This window comes from Lissotriton vulgaris, chromosome 7, assembly GCF_964263255.1.
Source record: "Lissotriton vulgaris chromosome 7, aLisVul1.2, whole genome shotgun sequence".
Classification (NCBI taxonomy): Eukaryota; Metazoa; Chordata; class Amphibia; order Caudata; family Salamandridae; genus Lissotriton; species Lissotriton vulgaris.
Genome location: NC_141695.1, coordinates 180,937,663 through 180,959,561, shown reverse-complemented (window position 1 = coordinate 180,959,561; position 21,899 = coordinate 180,937,663). Strand labels below are relative to the sequence as shown.

The 21,899-nt window shown below is 44.0% G+C and overlaps 1 protein-coding gene across 1 annotated transcript in view; it reads right to left on the bottom strand.

The window, feature by feature from the left end:
• Window positions 1-21,899, bottom strand: part of LOC147701141 (sialic acid-binding Ig-like lectin 13) — a 148,591-nt gene that overhangs the window by 15,674 nt on the left and 111,018 nt on the right. The window contains exon 5 of the mRNA XM_086929307.1: window positions 889-1,002. Coding sequence (XP_086785433.1) covers window positions 889-1,002 — 114 coding nt within the window. The remainder of the gene's footprint in view (window positions 1-888; window positions 1,003-21,899) is intronic.

Below are 21,899 nucleotides of genomic sequence, written 5' to 3'. Positions count from 1 at the left end.
CACAAATCAGCAAAACAGCAGCACACACGCCCTCCAGGAGTATTTTATATTTATCGGCCCACACACTTCCCCCATACTCAGTCATGTTTAAGTGGACAGCCCCTGGCCCCGTAAACCGGTTTCTCCAGCAGTGCACCATCCAGCATGTTGATGACTGTGAGAGAGTGGGAGGAGAAGGGGACCTCCATCGAGCAGCGATATCACATTTTGCGACCATAAAAGCCTTTCCTATGAATGTTAGTTCTTTAGTTGGTAATTGGAAAAGTACATGGAACCTGCAGTAGAACACTGAAGAATCTAATGACAGATTTTTGTTGCTACTGGAAGTTTATATTTTACTCAGAATATCAGACTTACGAGGCTACTGCAGCCCTGTTACTTAATGCATCCGAATGCATCTACGCTCATGAAGCAATTCCAAATTCTAGGATTTGCCCTACTGACATATTTTTCTCGCTTCAGAAAGTGCTGAGGTGAACACATTTTAGAGAAATCAACCTGCAACTTTTGTTCTGCTATGGTCTTTCAGCTGTCTGCAAAAAGTGGAAAACATCTTGGCATGAGATTCTTTCAATACCATCCTATGTGGAAGGCAGTGATGGAATTAATTGTATCACATTATTTTCTTAACCACTATGTTGTTTGGCTAGTTATAGAACATGGGCCACATGCATTTTTAAAAATGTTTTGCCCCAAAGCTTATTTACCAAGGATTAGAGGGAGCTTCCTTACAGCTACCAGTTTACCTATATGCATCCAATTGTTTGTTCCTTGTGGGAGATGGGTCACAGCTCACATAAACAGTGCTGTCTTAACATCATAATGCTCTGAGTCTGGACACCTGCTGTGGAGAATGCCCCAGTACTTTTCCTCCTTTCCTCCTCTCACCTGAGTTGCCCCTCTTCCTGGATTTTCTGGTCACATAAAGAGACACCCCCACCAGTAGCACCAAAAGCAGAATGATGGCAACCACTACTCCTGTGATAGCACCTGCTGATACTCCTGAAAAAGAGGAAGTACAAATGGTTATTTGCATACTACTATAAGGCAGCACCAACATTCAAAAGAAGAATGCCAAACAATGATGTGTTAGTCCAAGCAAAGATAGAAGGGCAAGTGTGACCATACTAATGAATAACAGACATCAATCACAGGGTTAAAAATGAAACAGAGAATTATCCACCAATGAGGTCCAAATACTGTGGAAGAATTATACTATAAGGCAACGCCAATCCCAAAAATGCACTGCAGAACATACTTGACAGTGGATAGGTACCACCTCCAAAGCAGTGCGGAATAATTGTGGGCAATGCTCCTCAAACTGAAATGATGTCCTAAGTCTATCTTGCGTTGACTTTTATTGGTAACTAGAAGATCAAATTTACAGAGATGCCGTGAGCTAACTTATTATTATTATTAATATTATTATTATTAGGATTATTTCTAATGCACATGAATCATCACCTAAGGGATGTCTCAGTGCAGCAGAGAGAAACGTTGGCAGTGGACTTTGGTACAAAAACAGTTTGGTTTTTAATAGTTTCCTAAAGTTACGATCAACAGTGCATTCTCTCATGTGAATTGGAAGTTTGTTCCAATGATAAGAAGTGAGAAACGAAAATGCTCGGCCTCCGGATCGAGTTTTTTTGATTCGTGGAACAGTGAGTAAAGGCTTATTCATAGATCTGAGAGCCCTTATGGTCGTAGGGAATGAGTCTCTCCATCAGATACCTAGGTCCCTTGCCATTAAATGCTTTGTGCACTAGGCAGCAGATTTTGAAAATAATTATGTTCCTCACTGGCAGCCAATAAAGTGAGCGCAGTAAAAGAACTGAGGCAGATCTTGCCGGCAGATTATGAATTAGGTGAGCCGCTATATTCTGAATTACCTGGAGTCCATCCAAAAGGGATTCATTTGCAGCAGCCAGAAGAGCATTGCCATAGTCAAGGTGACTATTCACCAGTACCTGGACAACGGCCTTGCGCACTGCCAAAGGGAGCATAGGAAAACCTCTGCGCAATAGTTTCATAACATGGAATCAGGTGCCAGTGGTGACCATCAACTGATCTTTCATAGTTATATTCTTGTCTAAGTGTATTCCCCATGTTTTTCACTAAGGATTTGGGAGCTGGTGGCACTCCCAATTCAGATAGCCACCACCCGGGACCATAACTGCTGTGCAGCACCAAAGAGCATAACTTCTGTTTTACCACTGTTTAAGTAGAGAAAGTTCATAGCAATCCAGGTCGTGATAGCTTTGATTCCGTTCATAAAGTGGCCTCTCATTGCGGACAGATCTTTCTCGAAAGACAATAAAAGTTGAGTGTTGTCTGAAAATGAAAGAGGTATGAACCCATAGGCTCTTATATTATCTGTGAGGGAGGTTTTATATATATTTTCAGAAAAGAGCCCTGGGACACTCCCTTATTGATTACCATTTTTAAGTTATTTAAATGGTCCAAAGTTGATGGTGTGAGTATGGTAGGACAGAAAAGTTCTGAACCATTGTAGCACTGTATCCTGTACGCCTATCTCTGCCAGTCTCTGTATCAATCTTGGGTGAGATATTGTATCAAAGGCGGCTGACAAATCTAATAGCACTAGCACACACTGCTGATTTTTGTCTAGGCAGCATCTAATATGGTCCATAACCGCTAGAAGTGCAGTTTCGGTGCTATGCATTGGTAGAAAACCTGACTGAGATGAATCCATGTACTCCACCAGTTGTTTATTGATATGACTTTCTATTATTTTACTTATCCAGGGAAGAAGCGATATAGGTTGATAGTTAGATATATCTATAGCAGGAAGGTTAGTTTTCTTCCGAATAGGAATGACCTGAGCAGCTTTCCATTCAGCTGGTTTTATGCCCATGCTTAGTGAAAGATTTAATAGTAAGCATATAGTCAGAGCCAGCTGATTAGAAAGTACAGCTGCTATCTTGGCTGGGAAGGGATCCGAAGGAGTACTAGATTTTACAGATGTTAAGGCTATTTGCGTGGACTTCAGATTGAGAGGGACAAACTTCTTTAACGTGCAGATGTTGGGGGCTTTTTCAGGGATACATATAGGTTCTTGATTAATGCAGTATGTCTGCCCTCTAGTGGCAGAATGTTCTAATAGCCTTATAGCCCTTCGTAGCTGGGCTATACCGGCTATTAAAGTTCTGCTCAGTTGTTAAACTCCCTTGCCTTTAACACTGGAGCAGGCCTGTAATAACTGGGGTCGAGTGAGGTTTTAGCCAGGTCTCAGTAATAAATCCCAAATCAAGTAAGGTGGTCATATTCAAGTCCCAGATTTAAATTTTATGTTTAGGCACTGAGCAGACATTGCAGAGAATTTGCAGAGAAAACATTTCCGTGTATCTGCAGGCCGAGTGTGAAAGTTAAAGAAGGCTATAGAAGGCTTTCTAATCACCCATCCTATTCCCCTATAAACCCACAACCCGATACAGAAAATAAATTACTAAAATTATCATAATTGTCAATTAATCAATTAATGAAAAATAATTACCAATCATATTTTACTTAATTACCAATTAATAATGAATTAACATTTTTTTCTAAATAAATACCAATAAATAAATTAACATATTTAAAAAATGATAATTAAATTACTTCCCACCCTATTCCCCTATAAACACACAACCCTCTACAGAATTATATTACGCAAAAATTAAATACCATAAAAATAAATAATTTATATAAAAAATAAAGTAAATATACACTTTTCAAACATATACTAACATAAAAAACACTTTAAAAATTTATATTAACTTACTTACCTCAAATTCGATATTTTTGTAGTCTATAATCTGACTATTCTATATTTGTGTAGTCTATATTCTGTCCTGTTGATATTATGTCCATTCTTTATTTTTTAATTCAATATTAATGCTATCCTATTCGATATTTTTGTAGTCTATATTCTGTCCAGTCGATATTGTGTCCATTCGATATTTTGTAATCGATATTAATGCAAATCGATAATAAAAACTCGATATTTTGACTGTATACCTTTTGAAATGCCTTTCTGTGGATAGAAATTGAGCTCCCAGGAAAAATTCTTATTCCATCCACTACACCAGTCCTATTCCACTCCTAAACTTAAGGGTCTAAAATGAGGTACACATTTTCCCCATCATCTGTTAATTACACTATTTGTTTGTTGCACACCTCCTCCTCTCCTATTTCGGGGCTGGGCAGTGAACTTCACTCTGCCGGCAGAGTTCACTGACTTTTTGCCACTCCGTGCACCACTTGGAACATGGAGTTTAGCAAAAAAACTCCAGATATCAACAACTTCTACATGCAAACGGTGTTGCCTGGGTCATTGGAGGCCTGCTCATGCATGCTCCTTGCATTTAATTTTTTTATCAATATTAAAATAACAATGATGCGGCATGAGGAAATACATCAGGGAGGGTTGTTGGTTCTGCTGAAATTTGGTGCAAAATCTTGTCACTTCTTGCACCACGCCCACATGTGACGGGAGTCATGGGACAGTTTCCAGATTCCTACCCGGGTTTAAACTCAGGTTACCCATGGGAGCGCAGTCTTGAGAGCAGAGGGCATAGTAAACAGTAACTTCATCACCTCAAACAAGCTGCTTCGAAATAAGCAGCGGGTCTGTTTCATGAGGGGAATGTATGTTATCAGCCTTGAGAGCTCAATTTGCGCATTTGATCTGATTCCTTTGGTGGAGGCCAGGGGATTAAGGAAAACTAACTTTTGGAGTGTGCTAGAGATTAACGTGAACAAGCAGGGCACTCCATCACTCAGATTCGTGGGACAGGGTGTGGGAATATGCCTATCTCCAGGGCTTGTCCAAGAGGACCACAATTTACCACAAGGACAAACAATAACACTTATAGTATTTCTTTGAAATGATGGATCGAGCGACATTGTCTTTTCATTAACGTCATGCAGGTTGCACATCGTTGATGCTGTATGGACTGGAGGCAAACAGGAAATACTAGACCAGCTTTACAAAAGGTAGAGTCAAATAATTTACTAGACTTTACCAGTACTTTAAAAATCATTTATGTATTTTCAGAGTGGCTCACTGTAATCAAGTGATCACAGTCGTCTGAATCCTGCCTTGAGCGGTGACTTGTTCTGCAAACACTGCGGATGTTAAAGTGAAGCCGTTGTTAACTTGGAGATATTTGTAGACGAGGCCTAGAACACTTACACTCACAGGCAGAACGTGATACTACTGCCTCAAATCCATTCGCAATGGTTGTGGAAGATGTCAAGGTGATATTTGGGTTGCAAATCTATCACTTTTAGGATAGTAAAACCTAGGGGTGGCTGTCAGAGCAAAACGTTGCCTACTTGCGGAAATTTGCTGAATGTAGCGAAGCTTTTTGGTAACTCTGTGGAATTCTGTGGAGTGAGACTCAGCACGTTCTGCCTGTGCCTGATGTATATTCTTTGTTACTGCATGGAAAAGGGTCTGATACCTTTGGGGATCTGGTTCTGGCACATGTTAAATTGTTGGAAATCAAATCAACTGAAAATACTGAAGCTGCAGTAAGGACAACACATTGGTGATCAAATACAGAGTGCATCTCAGTTGAGAGAAGTGAGCTTCTGTAGCTGGAACATTGATCCCATGGATGTGTCTGTGCCTTCGGCACGGGCTAAGGGCTGCTCAAAGTTTTCATACAACCATCTTGGTTAAAGAACAGTCAATGTGGAAATTCAATGAGGGGGTTATTTTTCAGGGAATGATCTGTTATGTTTTAGAATAAACTGCATTTCTGACTATGGTTAACAGTGGCCTCATCATTAAACCGGCAACCAGGATAGGCCAGCTTGTATTCTTTTTTGTTTAATATATATATAAAATGACAAAGAGTGTAAATCTATCATGGATCAGGCAGTGGTGCATCATCATTTGAGAGAATCTACGGCCTGAAACATCTTGATGACAATTTCATTGAATTTTATTATTGTTGTCTCAAACCTTGTGTAGCATAATATAATGCACCATTTGGACTAGTGAGCTAGGTTACTCCAAGTTGCCAACAGAACTTGTAAAAATGTTGTATAGTGCGCACAATGTGGTATTGTCTCTAAGCAGTTTTCAGACTGTTTAGCGCACATTTTTTACCTCTGCCAATCACCAAATCCTAAAGCTATGTTTGCAACATATTTACAATACGTTGCAACATGGCGTTAGGGTCAGTTAGCAGTACTGAAAAGTTACGCTAACTCTAGCGTCAAGGTCATGAAATACATTTGTTTTAGTGGGGAAAAAGTGCCGTCCGGCCAGCCAAATAGCTGTAAAAAAGTTCACACTAGTCAGTATCTAGCAGCAAAAAGAGTTTACAAGTACCTTTAATCACAAGTCAACAACCCCCCACCAGACCAGCCAGGATGACCAGTCAGAGTACCAGGTGAGGGGTAATGCCGATAGCAGGGCCTCATTTATGAAAGGTGGTGCATTACTGGGGAAAAACAGTGATGCGTTACTTTTCATTGCAACATCCTTGCCACACCATGGATGTGCCGTATTCACAAAATGGTGCAGCCCTGCTGGAGAATCTTGCCACTGTCAGACTTGACAACGGGCCACCTCTACAAACCACTCAACCACATCTTCCAGGCAATGACAACATCACCTTCATCCACACAACCGAGCTCCTGTGGACCAACTACTAACTCCCCTAATAAAAGCCTTAGACAAGAGGCACCCCAAGAAAGCCAGCTGGTTCTCTCCCACCCTTCATGAATCCAGGCATACCTGTAGACGACTTGAGAACAGATGAAGGATCAGCAAAACCCTGAGGGCCACCATTACTGCACACCACCACCTCATTGAAACATCAAAGAAAGTAAGGATCATCACCAGCGCACCCATAGGTAAATAACTCTTCGCCATGGTCAAAGAATTTGCCAGCCCGAGCACAGAGACAGCATATATTCCTGCCCCTAAACTCTTTTCAACAACCTAACCACCTTCTTCCACTGCAAGATTAAGGAGCTATATGACGGCTTTGACTACCTTGATACCCAGGACCCTCCCAACCTACCCGCAACCACCACACCCAATGAAATCATACCCCAGCAGACCCTCCTCAGCTGGACTGCCCGCACCACGGACAACACCCTCAAGTTCATGAAAAGCACCCACTCCGGAGCACCCTCAGACCACACCCCGTACCACATCTTTAACAGAGCCGGCAACAACATTGCCCCCCACCCCATCAACAGCTTCATCACCTCTTCAACCATCACTGAAGACTGGAAACACGCAGAGATCAAACCCTTGCTGAAGAAATCCGCTGCTGGCCGGACCAACCTCAAGAACTTCCGACTCATCTTACTTCTCCCGTTCCCAGCCAAGGTCATAGAGAAAGCCATCAACGCCCAACTCTCCGAGTTCATCTAAACAAATCGCATCCTGAACCTCTCCCAATCCAGCTTCCAAAGCAACCACAGCACCATGACCTACCTCCTGGCAGCCACTGTAGCCCTCGTCCTCCTGGACCTCTCGGCCATCTTCAATACCATCTCTCACCTCACCTGATGCACTAGGCTCAATGACGCCGACATCTGCAACAAAGCCCTGGAATGGATCTGCTCCTTCTCCGGCTGAACACAGAAAGTCAGACTACCACTGTGTCTCTCTGAACCCACAGATATCACCTGTGGTGGGCCTCAGGGATACTCCCTGAGTCCCACTCTCTTCAACATCTACATGGCATTGCTTGCTGGCATCGTCAAGAACCACAGACTCAACATTGTCTCATATGCCAACAACACCCAGCTGATACTCTCCCTCATCAACGAACCCACAGTCGCCAAGACCATCTACCACGACGGGATGAAGACTGTCACCACCTGCATGAAGAACAGCTTGCTCAAGCTCAAATCAGAGAAAACCGAAGTCCTCATCATGGGTTCCACCCCCACCGCCAGGGACAACTCCTGTTGGCCCACAGCACTTGGAATCCCCCATGCACAGCCACAGATCACGCACTCTCTGCTGGCATCACCCAGAAACTCCTCAAGAAACTGCAAAATATTCACAACGCCTCCTCCAGACTTCTCCACTGGCTCCAAGTCAAAACAAGAATCACCTTCAAGCTCCTCATGCATGCCTACAAAGACTTGCTTAATTTAACAAAATGCATTTCCAGGGCCCTTCTCAGAAGGCCACTGCAGCCTGCACCACCCATACTCTGCTGGAAATGCCAATGGCAGTACTAAAATGAGGCCTAACCATCGCACTCTTATAAGTGTGACAATTCTGCTAATTTCAGGCTACACAAAGCTATAATTATGGCATTAGAGGCTGATATTATTAATTTTCATTTCATATTGACTTTATGAACAGGGAGTTATGCTCATCTCAAAATTGAAAATTTCCCTATTACCTACATCGGGCCCTAAGAGTCACACCAGAACTACCTGTTTAAGTTGGGGCCCTTCAAGAGATAGTGAAACAAGACAGATTCCCCAAAATAAGCTGTCTTAGGAACATTCAAGAAATTGCTAAGCTCTTTAGACTTGCAAGATCTCTGGGAAACCTCTCCCAATGGGAGCCTTCCATCTAAAGAGAAAATCAAATATCTATACTAGTACTGAATAGCAAAGAATGATGCCCAGAATGCAAGCAAGGGTTCCTTGTAGGCCTCTGCAGTGAACTCTGCTCCGTTCACAGAGTTTGCAGAGTTTTCTGCACTCCATCCTACGCGGAGCACGCAGAGCTCACGGAGCTTGCGGACTGCAGAAAACTCTTCTCCGCGCAGTGCAGCAGAGTTTTTTCACCGTAGAATTTCTACCCAAGTGAGGTAATTGGAATTTGTATGGTCAATTGTGTCCCCTAACGTAGACCCCAACGGCTCCATGTACGTGCTTCAAGTACATGTAATTTCCCTCCATGACCAGATATGAAGACGCAAATACATTTGCGTCCAACGTTAACATGTCTTCTTTCAGATCCACCATGAATGGGTCGATAATTCTGTTCCTAAGTATGCCGTGCCACCGTCTTTACATGGTGCACTTTCACGTTTTCCTGACTCTGCTGAGTTAGGCCCTGATTTCTGCCATCGAGCCATTTCTGTTTCTGCCTCAGAAAGCTGCAGCCTGGATCTGCATCCATGACCCTTACCCTACTCCCTGCGCGGCGAGCGGTGCCCGGCTCGGCCTGCTTGCCTGCCAAGACAATTCAGCCTTCAAGTTATCTGCTCCGCTCCTCGAAAATACATTCCTGTCTAGTGATTTAGGTAAACATCTCCCCAGCTGCAGAGTAAAGGGCCCGGCCTTTCTGTCTCCATGCAAGAAATTCATTGCTCCCGTTACCATGGTAGGCCCATGGCCCCTCGCATTACTCGTAGACACGTAGACACATATGCACGCACTAGCAGTCAGTATAGAATAGCATCTACCCGAAAGACCTTTCCTTCTAGATAAAACAGTTCTCCAAACACAAGATATCAGATATGATTTGGGTTTAGGTTGTTCTGACACGCCAGACTTCTGTCTCCCCTTATAGTGCTAAATGTCAAGTCCCCTTCACCCTCCAGTTCCACGTCAATCACACGTCATGTTGCCTGCGCGTGCATCCAGCCATATATTTCTGCTGACACTGCAGGATTCCTCTATGAATCCACCCACCTGTGACACTTTCATGTGACGTTTCGAGCACACACCTACGTGTACGCCCTCGTGCACGCCTTCTGTTACGCACATGTGTTCTTATCTCGTTTCCTTCAGCTGTTACGCCTTCTGCATCCTTTACCACTGTATGCGTTTACTATATATATTGTGCACTGTTAATAAAGCATTGTCTATCCCTTCCTGAACCCTCGTGGTGATGGAACATGATACCATGGTTCGAACCATTCCATTACATGGAATAAAACCCTTATAAACTCAGACCCCACGGACTCTGCCTCTCATTTGATTGAGCTATTTTATTGAACTTATACCGCATAGAAATTCAGTATACGGTAAATCTTTATTTACCACATAATTTGGCGCCCGAACAGGGACCCCTCCCCCACCTTACACGCCGGAGATGCGTTGCAGGCCTTGCCCCCTGCCACAGCCGTGACGGACAACTACGCGTACTCGCAGGATTTCCTGTATCTCCCTCAGGCCTACGGAGGTGACGGAGACTGCGATCGACATCCAGACGAGGCGGTAAGGAGTGCGGAGGATCCCGACCAGAACCCAGCCGAGAGAGCAAGGTCCGAGGTGTCTAGAGGCCCACCAGTTCCGAAGTATCTGCGTCACGTGTCGAGTCGAGTCCAGTCCGGTCCAGTCCAGTCGAGTTTCCGAGGCCTTCTGTTCTGTGCTTCCCGGTGAGTACCGTTGCTGGGGACGCATCTAGACGGGTGCATTAATTTGTGTCCGGTCAAGACGGGTTTGGGTACGCAGACCCGGTCTGCACTGTTTTAGCAGTGTATCTGTACTGTTTAGCAGTATATCCAGTATCCAGTTATTCAGTTATCGTTCGTTCTGAAATGTTTAAATGTATTTTAATGTTGTGGTATGAGTGATTGTTTGATCTTCATTCCTGTGTTTATTGTATTAGTTGTGTCCAAGTCCGAGTAAGTATCAAGTATCAAGTATCGAGTTACAGGATGCCTCTATTCTCTAAACTGAGACAGATAGGAACTAGAAAAGGGATACTCGAGGAAGCTGTTCCCATCCCACCCAGGGACACTCCTGGTCATTTTATGTACCACAAGCACGGCTTAGACGCCGTATTATATCTCGACTTGTGGGTGGATTACACTAAGGACTTAGCAGACAATCAGAGATGGCCCGCTACAGGGACATGGGATGCCGAGTGCATCATGAGAGTAGAAGAAGCGTTGTGGAAAAAGAAAGCCAGACAGTCTCAGAAAGATGCCATTGAATTATGGCGTAAAGAAGCACACAGACGGACAGAGAAAGCACTTAGAAAAGCAGAGAAAAGTAGAGAGGATTCTGAAAAAGCCAAAGAAAAAGAACTACTAGAAGAAGGAGAACGAGTTAGAATGGAACAACACGACAGACAGAGTAATGCCATTTTGACAGGATTTTATCCAGTCCTGGCCGAGGGCCTGCCCAAGGCGACCCCAGAAACACCGAAAAATCTGCCTCCTCCATTGGTTCCGACTAAATTACGTCATAAGACCGCAGCAGACATTTTCCTTTCTTCCTATTTAGACGATGTAGCTCCCGCATATACCAATGTACCTGCCCGTGTACCACCTGACAATAACCTGCCCCCTGATCATCAGCCCCCAGGTCCGCAACAGCAGACCCCTCCCGGTCCGCTTCCTGCACCCCTACCTGTCGTTCCCTCTGGTATTCAACAACTACATCCTCTTAATCCTTTTGGGACTGACACGGTTCAGGTTCCAACCCAGTTACAGCAGGTACCGACCCTACAGCCAGGTTATGCTCAAGCCTCCGCCTCAGGAGGTACTACAGGAGGTTCTCACACCCCACCACCGCTACACCGAGTGACAATGAGAGAATTCGCAATGGCACGGACACCTAGAGGTGCTCCGGCAGAACAGCTTAGACAACAGCTTACAGATTGCAGATATGACACAGTGCCTGGTACGACAGGGCCCATGTTGTTAGCGTCCCTACGTTTAAGACGTGTTACAGATTATTTGCAATTACTACCAGAAATGCCAAACCATCTAGACAAAATGTATCATTTTATTAGAACAGGAGAAGGACCAGAGAGTGTTGGTGACGCCATGTCACGTCAGAAAGTTGAGAACAAAGGTTTAATCATGCTATTTTTGGTTAATTGTTTGATAAGAGAACAAGATCAGGCAGGTTTTCCACAAAATGAAATGGATAGATTGAACAGATGGAGCCAGAATATTGCTGATGGTAAGCATGATAGAGAGAAAAGTGTACATGTCATGGTTAGAAAGATCCGTAAAGAAATAATAGATATACATGCCCATCGAGAACCTGAAGAGCCACTCGAATCAGACGAGCCAACCTCCTCGCAGGAGGAGGAGAATACACAGAATGTAGCAGAAACATCGCAACTGACAGACAAAAAAGTGATAGCATATGTAGGTAGAGAGAAACATCCTAGACCGCACTCCTTTGATAGGCCCTTTGATAGACCCATTCGTAAACAAGAAACGTTCGAAAACAAGGAACGTTACCTTTGTCCGATACCAGAGCGATGTACCCTTGAACATGTGTTCCAAATGACTGACAAAGTACTGAAAGAAAGGGTAGGTTATCAAGAACTCAATACCCTACGTGATCAGGAACTAGCCCGGTCCGCAGTACAGTGGGCCGGAGATGACAGTATATATAAAGATGATTCGGTAGTCCAAACGTTTTTAAGTCTTATTCCAGAAGAACAGCGATTAGCTGGTATATACATGACACAGCACCTCATTATACAGTATGAAAATAGAGCATCTGATCCAGGTCCGTTATATAACTTACTGCAGGACTTACTCCTGAGAAGATGGAGAGGTCTAGGTACTGAACTAATTGAAACAATTTTAGAACAACGCCACAAATATAGAACCTTCTTGGCTCCACATCTTGTTTCTGTTCCACCCCCAGTCAGGAAACCATTTCACTTTGACTTTGACAAACAGAACCCTTTACGAGAAGTACATCCAGTCAGGAATGCTGATGATACCCTTACACGTGTGTATGTATACACGCCTATAACTAAAATGGAATTATTAGAAATGAAGAAAATAGTGCCCAGTCATGATAAAGACCCTGCAGGTTTTCACCGTGAAATAAAAGACATGTTACTCATGGGAGATTACACCTATCCCGACATTATGAAAATATTGAAAGTTTTACTGCCTGCCGGTATTTACGAGAAACTCAAAGAAAAAGAATGGGAGGTGGGAGACCAAAAGATTGATTGGGCTGCATTAGAAAATGAAGAAACGACTCGAACCCCAGGTTTGGGTCTTGGGGATAAAACTAAAGCATTACCAGGATTGTTAGTACAGGTTTTGCCACGTTTGTTAGCAACCAAAAAGGAGGACTGGGATGCAATCTCAGCCTGCAAACTGAAACCCGATGAAGACACTAGTGATTTTTATTCCCGATTTGAGAAATGTTTTATTATTAATAGTGGCCTGAAAGCAAGTAGCGAGTCATACCCACACCTTTTTGTATCCAAATTAGTCGAGAATTCATTGCCCCAGGTTAAGAACCGTGTATTGAAAGTCGAGAGCACATGGCAAGCTAATTCGCCTTCACAAATGTTACAAATGTTACAGTATCACCAGAATAGGATCAGGGAAGAACATGACCACGAACAGAGACGTATGAAAGACACGAAAATGAAAATGCTAGTTGCTCAGTCAGTCCCAACTGACGGACATAAAAGGGGTACTACACAATCCAATAATTCAAATTCAGCAGCTCCTGTTAAAGGGATATGCAACTATTGTAAACAGCCAGGTCACTATGTAAACGATTGTACAGTTTTGAAACACAACATAGCCACAGGTAAAACTAAAGAGAGACCGCGTCCTCCTAGACAGGACCAGGCCCCACAACACGTTCCACAGAATGTTCAGCCTATGCAGACTTCACAACAGACTGTAGCGGTACCACAGCCACAACCCATTGCCGCAACACAACATGCAACCCAGCAGATGTACCAATATGCACAATCTGACTACCCCGACTATCAGCGATACACATAAAAAAAACAGCCTAGAGAGGGAGGTTGGCTTGCCTCTTATTGAGGTTCCTGTAGATCAAGAGGGTCCTTATGTACATAGTCAGGTATTAGGGAAAGATAGAAAGTTTTTGATTGACACAGGGGCAAGCAGGACAACAATCAGTCATGACGAGGTTCCAGGGGCACCCCTCTCAGGCTCACAGAATGTTTCCCTTGGATTTTCAGGAAAGCCTATTGTTAATGAAGTATCGAAACCAGTTCCACTTGCAGTTGGTCCATTGTCCCGCACTACAGATTTATTACTCACGAAATCATGTCCAGAAAACTTACTTGGTATAAAGACCCTGAAAGCTCTAGGAGCTGTAATTTGTTGTTCTCCGGAAGGAGTAAGACTGTTTCTGCGAGATTTCAAAGGCCATTATGTATTGAGAGATTTTGACCCCAGGTTACAGAGTGTTCCTGCACATTTATGGGCGAAAGGCCCCACTGATGTAGGGTGTATGCACATCACTCCATATCGCGTCACACTGAAGCCAGGAGTAGTACTACCACGCATTCGACAATACAAGTTACCTCCAGATGCTGTAGTGGCTTTACTGAAGATCATTGACGAGCTCATTGCACAAGGAGTGGTTGTAGAAACCGAATCCAATCTATGTAACTCCCCTATCATTCCAATTCTTAAACGTACTGATCCAAATGCACCTCCAGTTTATCGATTAATTATCGATTTACGAGAATTGAATAAATGCATTGTACCACAATATCCCGTGGTCCCAGACATTTCGTCCCTATTGACAGCTATTGATTCCGAAGCGACGTTCTTCACTGTAATCGATCTCAAGAACGCCTTCTTTAGTGTCCCTATTGACCCGGAAAGCCAATATCTTTTCGGATTCTGTTTAAATGGCCGAAGCTTCAAATTTGCACGTGCACCTCAAGGATTCACAGAAAGCCCCAGTATCTACAGCCAAGCATTGAAGAGACAACTTGACAGTATCCACATGCCTGACAACACTGCCCTACTCCAGTACGTCGATGATCTATTGATCACCGCCCGTAGTGAACCAGAATGTGAACAAGCGTCACTGACAGTTTTGCATTTCCTGGCGGACAAGGGACACAAGGTGTCTCCTTCGAAGCTACAATTCTGTGTTCAGCAAGTGGTGTACCTTGGGCACTTGCTGACCAAGTGGGGTAGGCAGCTGACACCTGAACGAATTCAGTTAATTGCACATCTTCCGCAACCTAAGACACAGAAAGAAGTACGAGCCTTTATTGGACTCACTTCCTATTGCAGACAATGGGTTCCACAATATGCATTCCTAGCTAAACCACTCATACAGTTGACAACACAGGAGGCAGCGTCTTCGACTGTCCTCCCTTGGACTCAGGAACATACACAAGCTTTTGACGAATTAAAGAAAGCCTTATGTCAAGCACCAGTTTTAGCAACACCATGTTACAGCAAGCCTTTTACACTTTTTGTCACTGAACGCGAAGGTACTGCATTGTCAGTACTTACACAGGATCAAGCAGGTTCACACAAACCGTGTGCTTATTTTTCTAGTACATTAGATCCAGTAGCCCAGGCTCTGCCTGCGTGTTTGAAATCTGTAGCAGCAACAGCTCTAGCAATCAGACAAAGTGATTCCATAGTGTTAGGACATCAATTGACAGTACAAGTTCCACATGCCGTGGAAGTCCTTTTGAATAGAACACAGACTCAACATCTGACTATAGCACGACTGACAGGGTATGAATTGACATTGTTTCAGCCACACATAGATATCAGGCGCTGCAATACATTGAATCCTGCTACACTTTTACCATTAAGTGAGACAGACCCTTTGGCACATGATTGTGTTGAAGTCATTACCATTACGACGAAACCCAGACAAGACTTAACAGACACCGTTTTACCAGATCCAGACCTGACACTTTATGTGGATGGTTCATGTATGAGAACAAGTACAGGAGAGTTAGTGGCCGCATATGCAGTCACGACGGAAACTGAAGTCATAGAAACACATTGCATTGACACACTGTCAGCCCAAGCAGCAGAGCTCATTGCTCTGACTCAAGCCTGTATACAAGCAAAGAACAAGAGAGTTAACAATTACACGGATTCACGTTATGCATTCGGAGTCGTACACGACTTCGGTGTACTCTGGCGAGAAAGAGGTTTTTTGACCTCTCACGGAGCCAAGATCCAGAACGGTCCCCTCATCCAAGCTCTGTTAGAAGCAATACATTTGCCTACAGCCATATCCATCATGAAGTGCAAAGCACATACGAAAGTTACAGATACCATTTCCCAGGGTAATGACCTGGCAGATCGAACGGCCAAGCATACAGCTCAGACTCATACTCACACAATTGATACGACAAAGACAATAGTCCTGACACCGACACATTGCATGACAGTTAGGGATACCGCCCTAGATGTAATTGACATACAGACACATGCTACACCAGAAGAAATCAAGAAATGGACTGAACTAGGAGGGATACAGACAGAACAGGGATGGATGACGAAGGGAAAAGCCACATGGTTTCTCCCCGACTCTATGGTTCAAGTTATCATTAACACAGCACATAGTCCAGCACATTTAGGAGAAAAAGCCATGTTAGACAGTATTCAAAACCTTTGGTTCAATAAGCATTTACGAGCAGCTGCAAAACAGAAAGTACGTACTTGCATGATCTGTTGTCAGTTCAAACCAGGCAAAGGCATTCCCGTAGAGCAAGGTGGATTTCATCCTCCCGATCACCCTTTTGAAGTCCTCCAGATGGATTATATCCAGATGGACAGATGCCGAGGATTCAAGTATGTCCTCGTAGTTGTATGTGCACTCTCCCGATGGACAGAAGCATATCCAGTCCCAGATTACACTGCTCCGACCACTGCCAAGCAGCTGGTACGTGAATTCTTCCCCCGGTATGGTTTGCCCCGTATTGTGTACTCAGACAATGGTCAGCCATTCTCGTCCGAGCTTATGAAGCAGGTATCACTCCTGCTAGGATATCAGTGGAAGTTCCACTGTGTCCTACATCCCGAGGCAGCAGGTCTCGTAGAGAGACACAATCAGACCCTGAAAACACGTCTCGCCAAAGTGTGTAAAGATAAAGGCGTAGATTGGATAGTAGCTTTACCAGTTGCCCTTTTTTATATGAGAATGATAGCACATTCAAGAACAGGGCTATCCCCGTACGAGGTGGTCTTTGGCAGGCCACCGAATATGTGGGGGACGCCTCTGCCTCGTAAAATCACAGATGTTGACTGTAATATGCTGACAGATTACCTTGCCTCCTTGATGTCTGCACTACAATCATGTCGTTCACAGGTAGCTGCAGCCTTTCCCGACAACACCGAGGTGAAGCCACACAAGATCGTCCCTGGAGACCTAGTATTTATCCGGAATTTCGATAGGAGGAATCCGCTGGAGCCCCGCTGGCAGGAGCCGAAGCTTGTTCTGCTAACCACAAGGACAGCGGTTAAGGTGGAGGGCCGCAAAGGCTGGCTCCACTCGAGTCACATCAAGAAATACCATGGACTACCGCCAAAGACAGACTCCCAGCCCTGCCCCATTCCAGAGACTGATACTAAACTCCTCCTGGTAGAGAAAACTCCTCATCAGGAGTTTCGCATGAAATTGAGGTCTAGCAAGTCAGACAGTTTAATTGTTTAAGTCCTCCCCTAGGTGAAGCGGTTAGACAGGTTCCTGACATGTACAAGTTAGACCCCAATAGAGAGAGAGATAGACAGAAATAGATCAAGAAACATGAATATTGTAAATCTCTCCGCAGTCACTGCATTGTGACATTATTGATTATGTTTTTTCTGAGTCTTACGATTACTATTACTAGTGTATTGTTACATATGTACTTTCCTATTTCCGTACGTGCACATTCTTCTTCAAACGACACTGTCGAGCATACTTTCAGTGAATTGCCCCCTCACGAGTTATCATACCGACTTGCGCTGCGCAACAATACTTTCATCAGTATGTTACATCATTCTCATCAGACCAGCAACGCTACAAATTGTTGGATATGTGGCCGACTCCCTCCCTATCAGAAATACAAGGGAGTTCTGCCCCTCTTTCCGTACCCGTTTACTCACAATGGTTCATGTGGTGCATGGTTTAGTTTAATACATTCTTTAAATTCCGATTCCATAGTTTACCAAGGCAAGTGGGTATGGGGAAATCTGAACACAGTTATGCATAAAGCATGTTTCCCTGACAAGGAGGGTCTTCCACGTAGGACAGGGACCGATCTAGAAAACGAAGTGTATGGATTAGGTAATTTTACACTTAACCTCATGATTCTGAATATCCAGTCCGATACAAAACCAGACTTACCCGCTATGTCAGTATTACCAGTCAAAGGTGAATTATGTGTCAGAAAGAATGGTTCAGTACACCTAGGTCATAGTGAATGTACTACTGTGATTGAATTCAGTGATAAAGGCAAGTCTACATTCAAGGCTTCCCGTCATTCCTATTTCATTTGTGGTCAGACAGCTTACGTACGCTTACCTCTAGATTGGGATGGTACTTGTTACATTGCATTCCTTCTGCCACCTGTTTTCCTAGCCCCACCTGATTATCATAGGGACTCCCATCTAGTACACAATAGACCCAAGAGAGATCTCCCGATTGTCGACTATACTCAAACAGCATGGGAGCAATACACAGACTTTAATAAAGGTTTCTTTCCCTATTTAGGTACTGTCTCGAATAGTAAACTGATACGTAAATTAACTAGGACCCTTAAAGCAGTAGTGAATGAAACTACTTCCGCCCTAGGCAACTTAACAGAGGAACAGTCTGCTATGAGACTTGTTGTTCTTCAGAATCGTCTCGTTCTTGACGTCATCCTGGCCGATAGGGGCGGAGCTTGTAGAGTCATCGGATCGAGTTGCTGTGTTTTCATTCCAGAAAACGCACCATCAGTATATAGAGCCATAACCCGTCTCCACAAGATTGCAAGTCAGATACACCAGAATCCAGGCACCTGGACTTGGTCCGGTTGGCTCTGGAGCGTGTTATCAGCCTGGGGATGGAAAGTCCTATCCTTCCTCGGAATAGCCCTTCTCATAGTATTCAGTTGTTGTCTATGTTTACAGTGTGGGCCAGCGATTTGCGGCTTGTGCGCCACATCATGTATTCCCCATCCAAGTCCACGTTCCCAATCCCGCCTGAAAAAGGAAGAGCAAATGATGTTATATGAACAAATAGATGGACTAATGAAGATTGATATATCATGAAGGGTCCGTAGGGGACAAGGAGGGAATGAGGTAATTGGAATTTGTATGGTCAATTGTGTCCCCTAACGTAGACCCCAACGGCTCCATGTACGTGCTTCAAGTACATGTAATTTCCCTCCATGACCAGATATGAAGACGCAAATACATTTGCGTCCAACGTTAACATGTCTTCTTTCAGATCCACCATGAATGGGTCGATAATTCCGTTCCTAAGTATGCCGTGCCACCGTCTTTACATGGTGCACTTTCACGTTTTCCTGACTCTGCTGAGTTAGGCCCTGATTTCTGCCATCGAGCCATTTCTGTTTCTGCCTCAGAAAGCTGCAGCCTGGATCTGCATCCATGACCCTTACCCTACTCCCTGCGCGGCGAGCGGTGCCCGGCTTGGCCTGCTTGCCTGCCAAGACAATTCAGCCTTCAAGTTATCTGCTCCGCTCCTCGAAAATACATTCCTGTCTAGTGATTTAGGTAAACATCTCCCCAGCTGCAGAGTAAAGGGCCCGGCCTTTCTGTCTCCATGCAAGAAATTCATTGCTCCCATTACCATGGTAGGCCCATGGCCCCTCGCATTACTCGTAGACACGTAGACACATATGCACGCACTAGCAGTCAGTATAGAATAGCATCTACCCGAAAGACCTTTCCTTCTAGATAAAACAGTTCTCCAAACACAGGATATCAGATATGATTTGGGTTTAGGTTGTTCTGACACGCCAGACTTCTGTCTCCCCTTATAGTGCTAAATGTCAAGTCCCCTTCACCCTCCAGTTCCACGTCAATCACACGTCATGTTGCCTGCGCGCGCATCCAGCCATATATTTCTGCTGACACTGCAGGATTCCTCTATGAATCCACCCACCTGTGACACTTTCATGTGACGTTTCTAGCACACACCTCCGTGTACGCCCTCGTGCACGCCTTCTGTTACGCACATGTGTTCTTATCTCGTTTCTTTCAGCTGTTGCGCCTTCTGTATCCTTTACCACTGTATGCGTTTACTATATATATTGTGCACTGTTAATAAAGCATTGTCTATCCCTTCCTGAACCCTCGTGGTGATGGAACATGATACCATGGTTCGAACCATTCCATTACATGGAATAAAACCCTTATAAACTCAGACCCCACGGACTCTGCCTCTCATTTGATTGAGCTATTTTATTGAACTTATACCGCATAGAAATTCAGTATACGGTAAATCTTTATTTACCACACAAGCGGCAGTAAGACCAGTGCGAACCACAGCTCGCACTGCACTCTGCCACTTGCGGAAATCCACTGACTTTTTTTGTCACTTCGCGAAGTTCCACGTAGCAAAACTCAGTGAACTATGCACAGGGCTGTTTCCTTGCCAATAGAATTTGTTGATTCGAAGACCACTAGCATTTTTTAACAGTATCTATACTTTATTACTAATCAGTATGACATAATGGTCGACTTTAACTATTCAATCCACTTTATGCCCTGTTTGTAACAATCAAACTGAAACTCCAGCTCATGTTTTGTTTGTGTATGTAGCCTGCACACGCCCTCAGCTCACTTGGATAAAACCAGTATGTACTCAGCTGGGCACACTGAATTAAGCGGGGGCTTAGGAATATTAAGAACAGACCCTAGACCACTTCATGCCTGTGCTGTAGCTACATTCTTGAGCAAGACATGTTAGCCCAAACACAAGTATGATAGCTAAAGGTCTAATGATTTTCTTGCAAGGAAGCAATTAACGCTACCTAAGTGTATCATCTAGGTCACTTTAATACAGTGGTTCACAAACGTTATTGTTTACATAGTGGACCCAAACACAGGTTTTTGTTTCATGATTAGGATGTGCCCCTTTTTTAGTCCATCTGCTCCAGGGACTGTTCCTGTGCCTTAGATGATGTGGATGTTAATTACTAAGTGACAGTAACATAGAATTAATTAGAACTTGATTCCTTCAGCAGGAATGTTGTTGGGGCTCGACTGTAATACGAGATGTAAAATGGCTGGTGTTTTGACTTTGCCCTTATGTAGGGATTGTTATGTCACATTCATACCCTATATATGAACAACATGGCTGCTAAGAATTTGTATACGTCATTTGAAATGTGAAAATCTCCTGCTATGCAACAACTTCTGCAGCAGAAATCCGCAGACATCTGCTCGGCCAAAATTCACTGTCCACGTGCCCCTTTTGCAGTCAGGAAAACTTATGAACTTGTAACATGATCCCAACTTAGTAATGTATTTTACCTTTTTCTAATTTCATTTTATTGATGTTCTCTTGATAAAGTGGTAGAAAATTTTAAATGCTAGTTGGTGTATTGATTATTTGGTTGAGGTGTGTTTCGTACAAGAACTACTTTTTATGTATTTTACAAGTATATATGCATGCATAAAATCTCGACTGCGTATTGCTCCTGAGTGTCCTACTGTATATTTTTACTGCAATTATTATGGCATTTTGAAGATTAATGTTTGAGAAATACGCCACTTTCGTATTATATTCACCACTCACACTTTACTCCGAAATGCATGGGCCACATGTACCCAGGAGCATCAACTGCATGCCCAAGATGTGTAGAAGTTGAGGCAGACCTTAAACACATGGGGTTTAATTATTGGATGTTTTCTTAGGGCAGCGCAGTAAGGCACCTTGCTCTGCTGCCCTATGCCAAAGTGAAAGAGCAGGAATGCACTGTATTTAACTCCTTCCCTGTGGGGCTAATTCCCCCGCTGTGGAAGACCTCGCGTGGTGCCGCGGTGCTCATGACGAGCTCAGCTCGTCATGAAGCACGGTGGCACTGTGCTCATGACGAGCTAAGCTCGTTATGACCACACCTGTTTCTTCAGAACGCTCAGCACAGCGGGGGAATTAGCCCCGCATGTGAGCGCCGCAGCTGTTATGATGAGGTCAGCTCATCATTAGAGCATGGCCACCATGCCTCATGACGAGGTGAGCTCGTCATTAGCATGGGAAGGATTAATCGATAC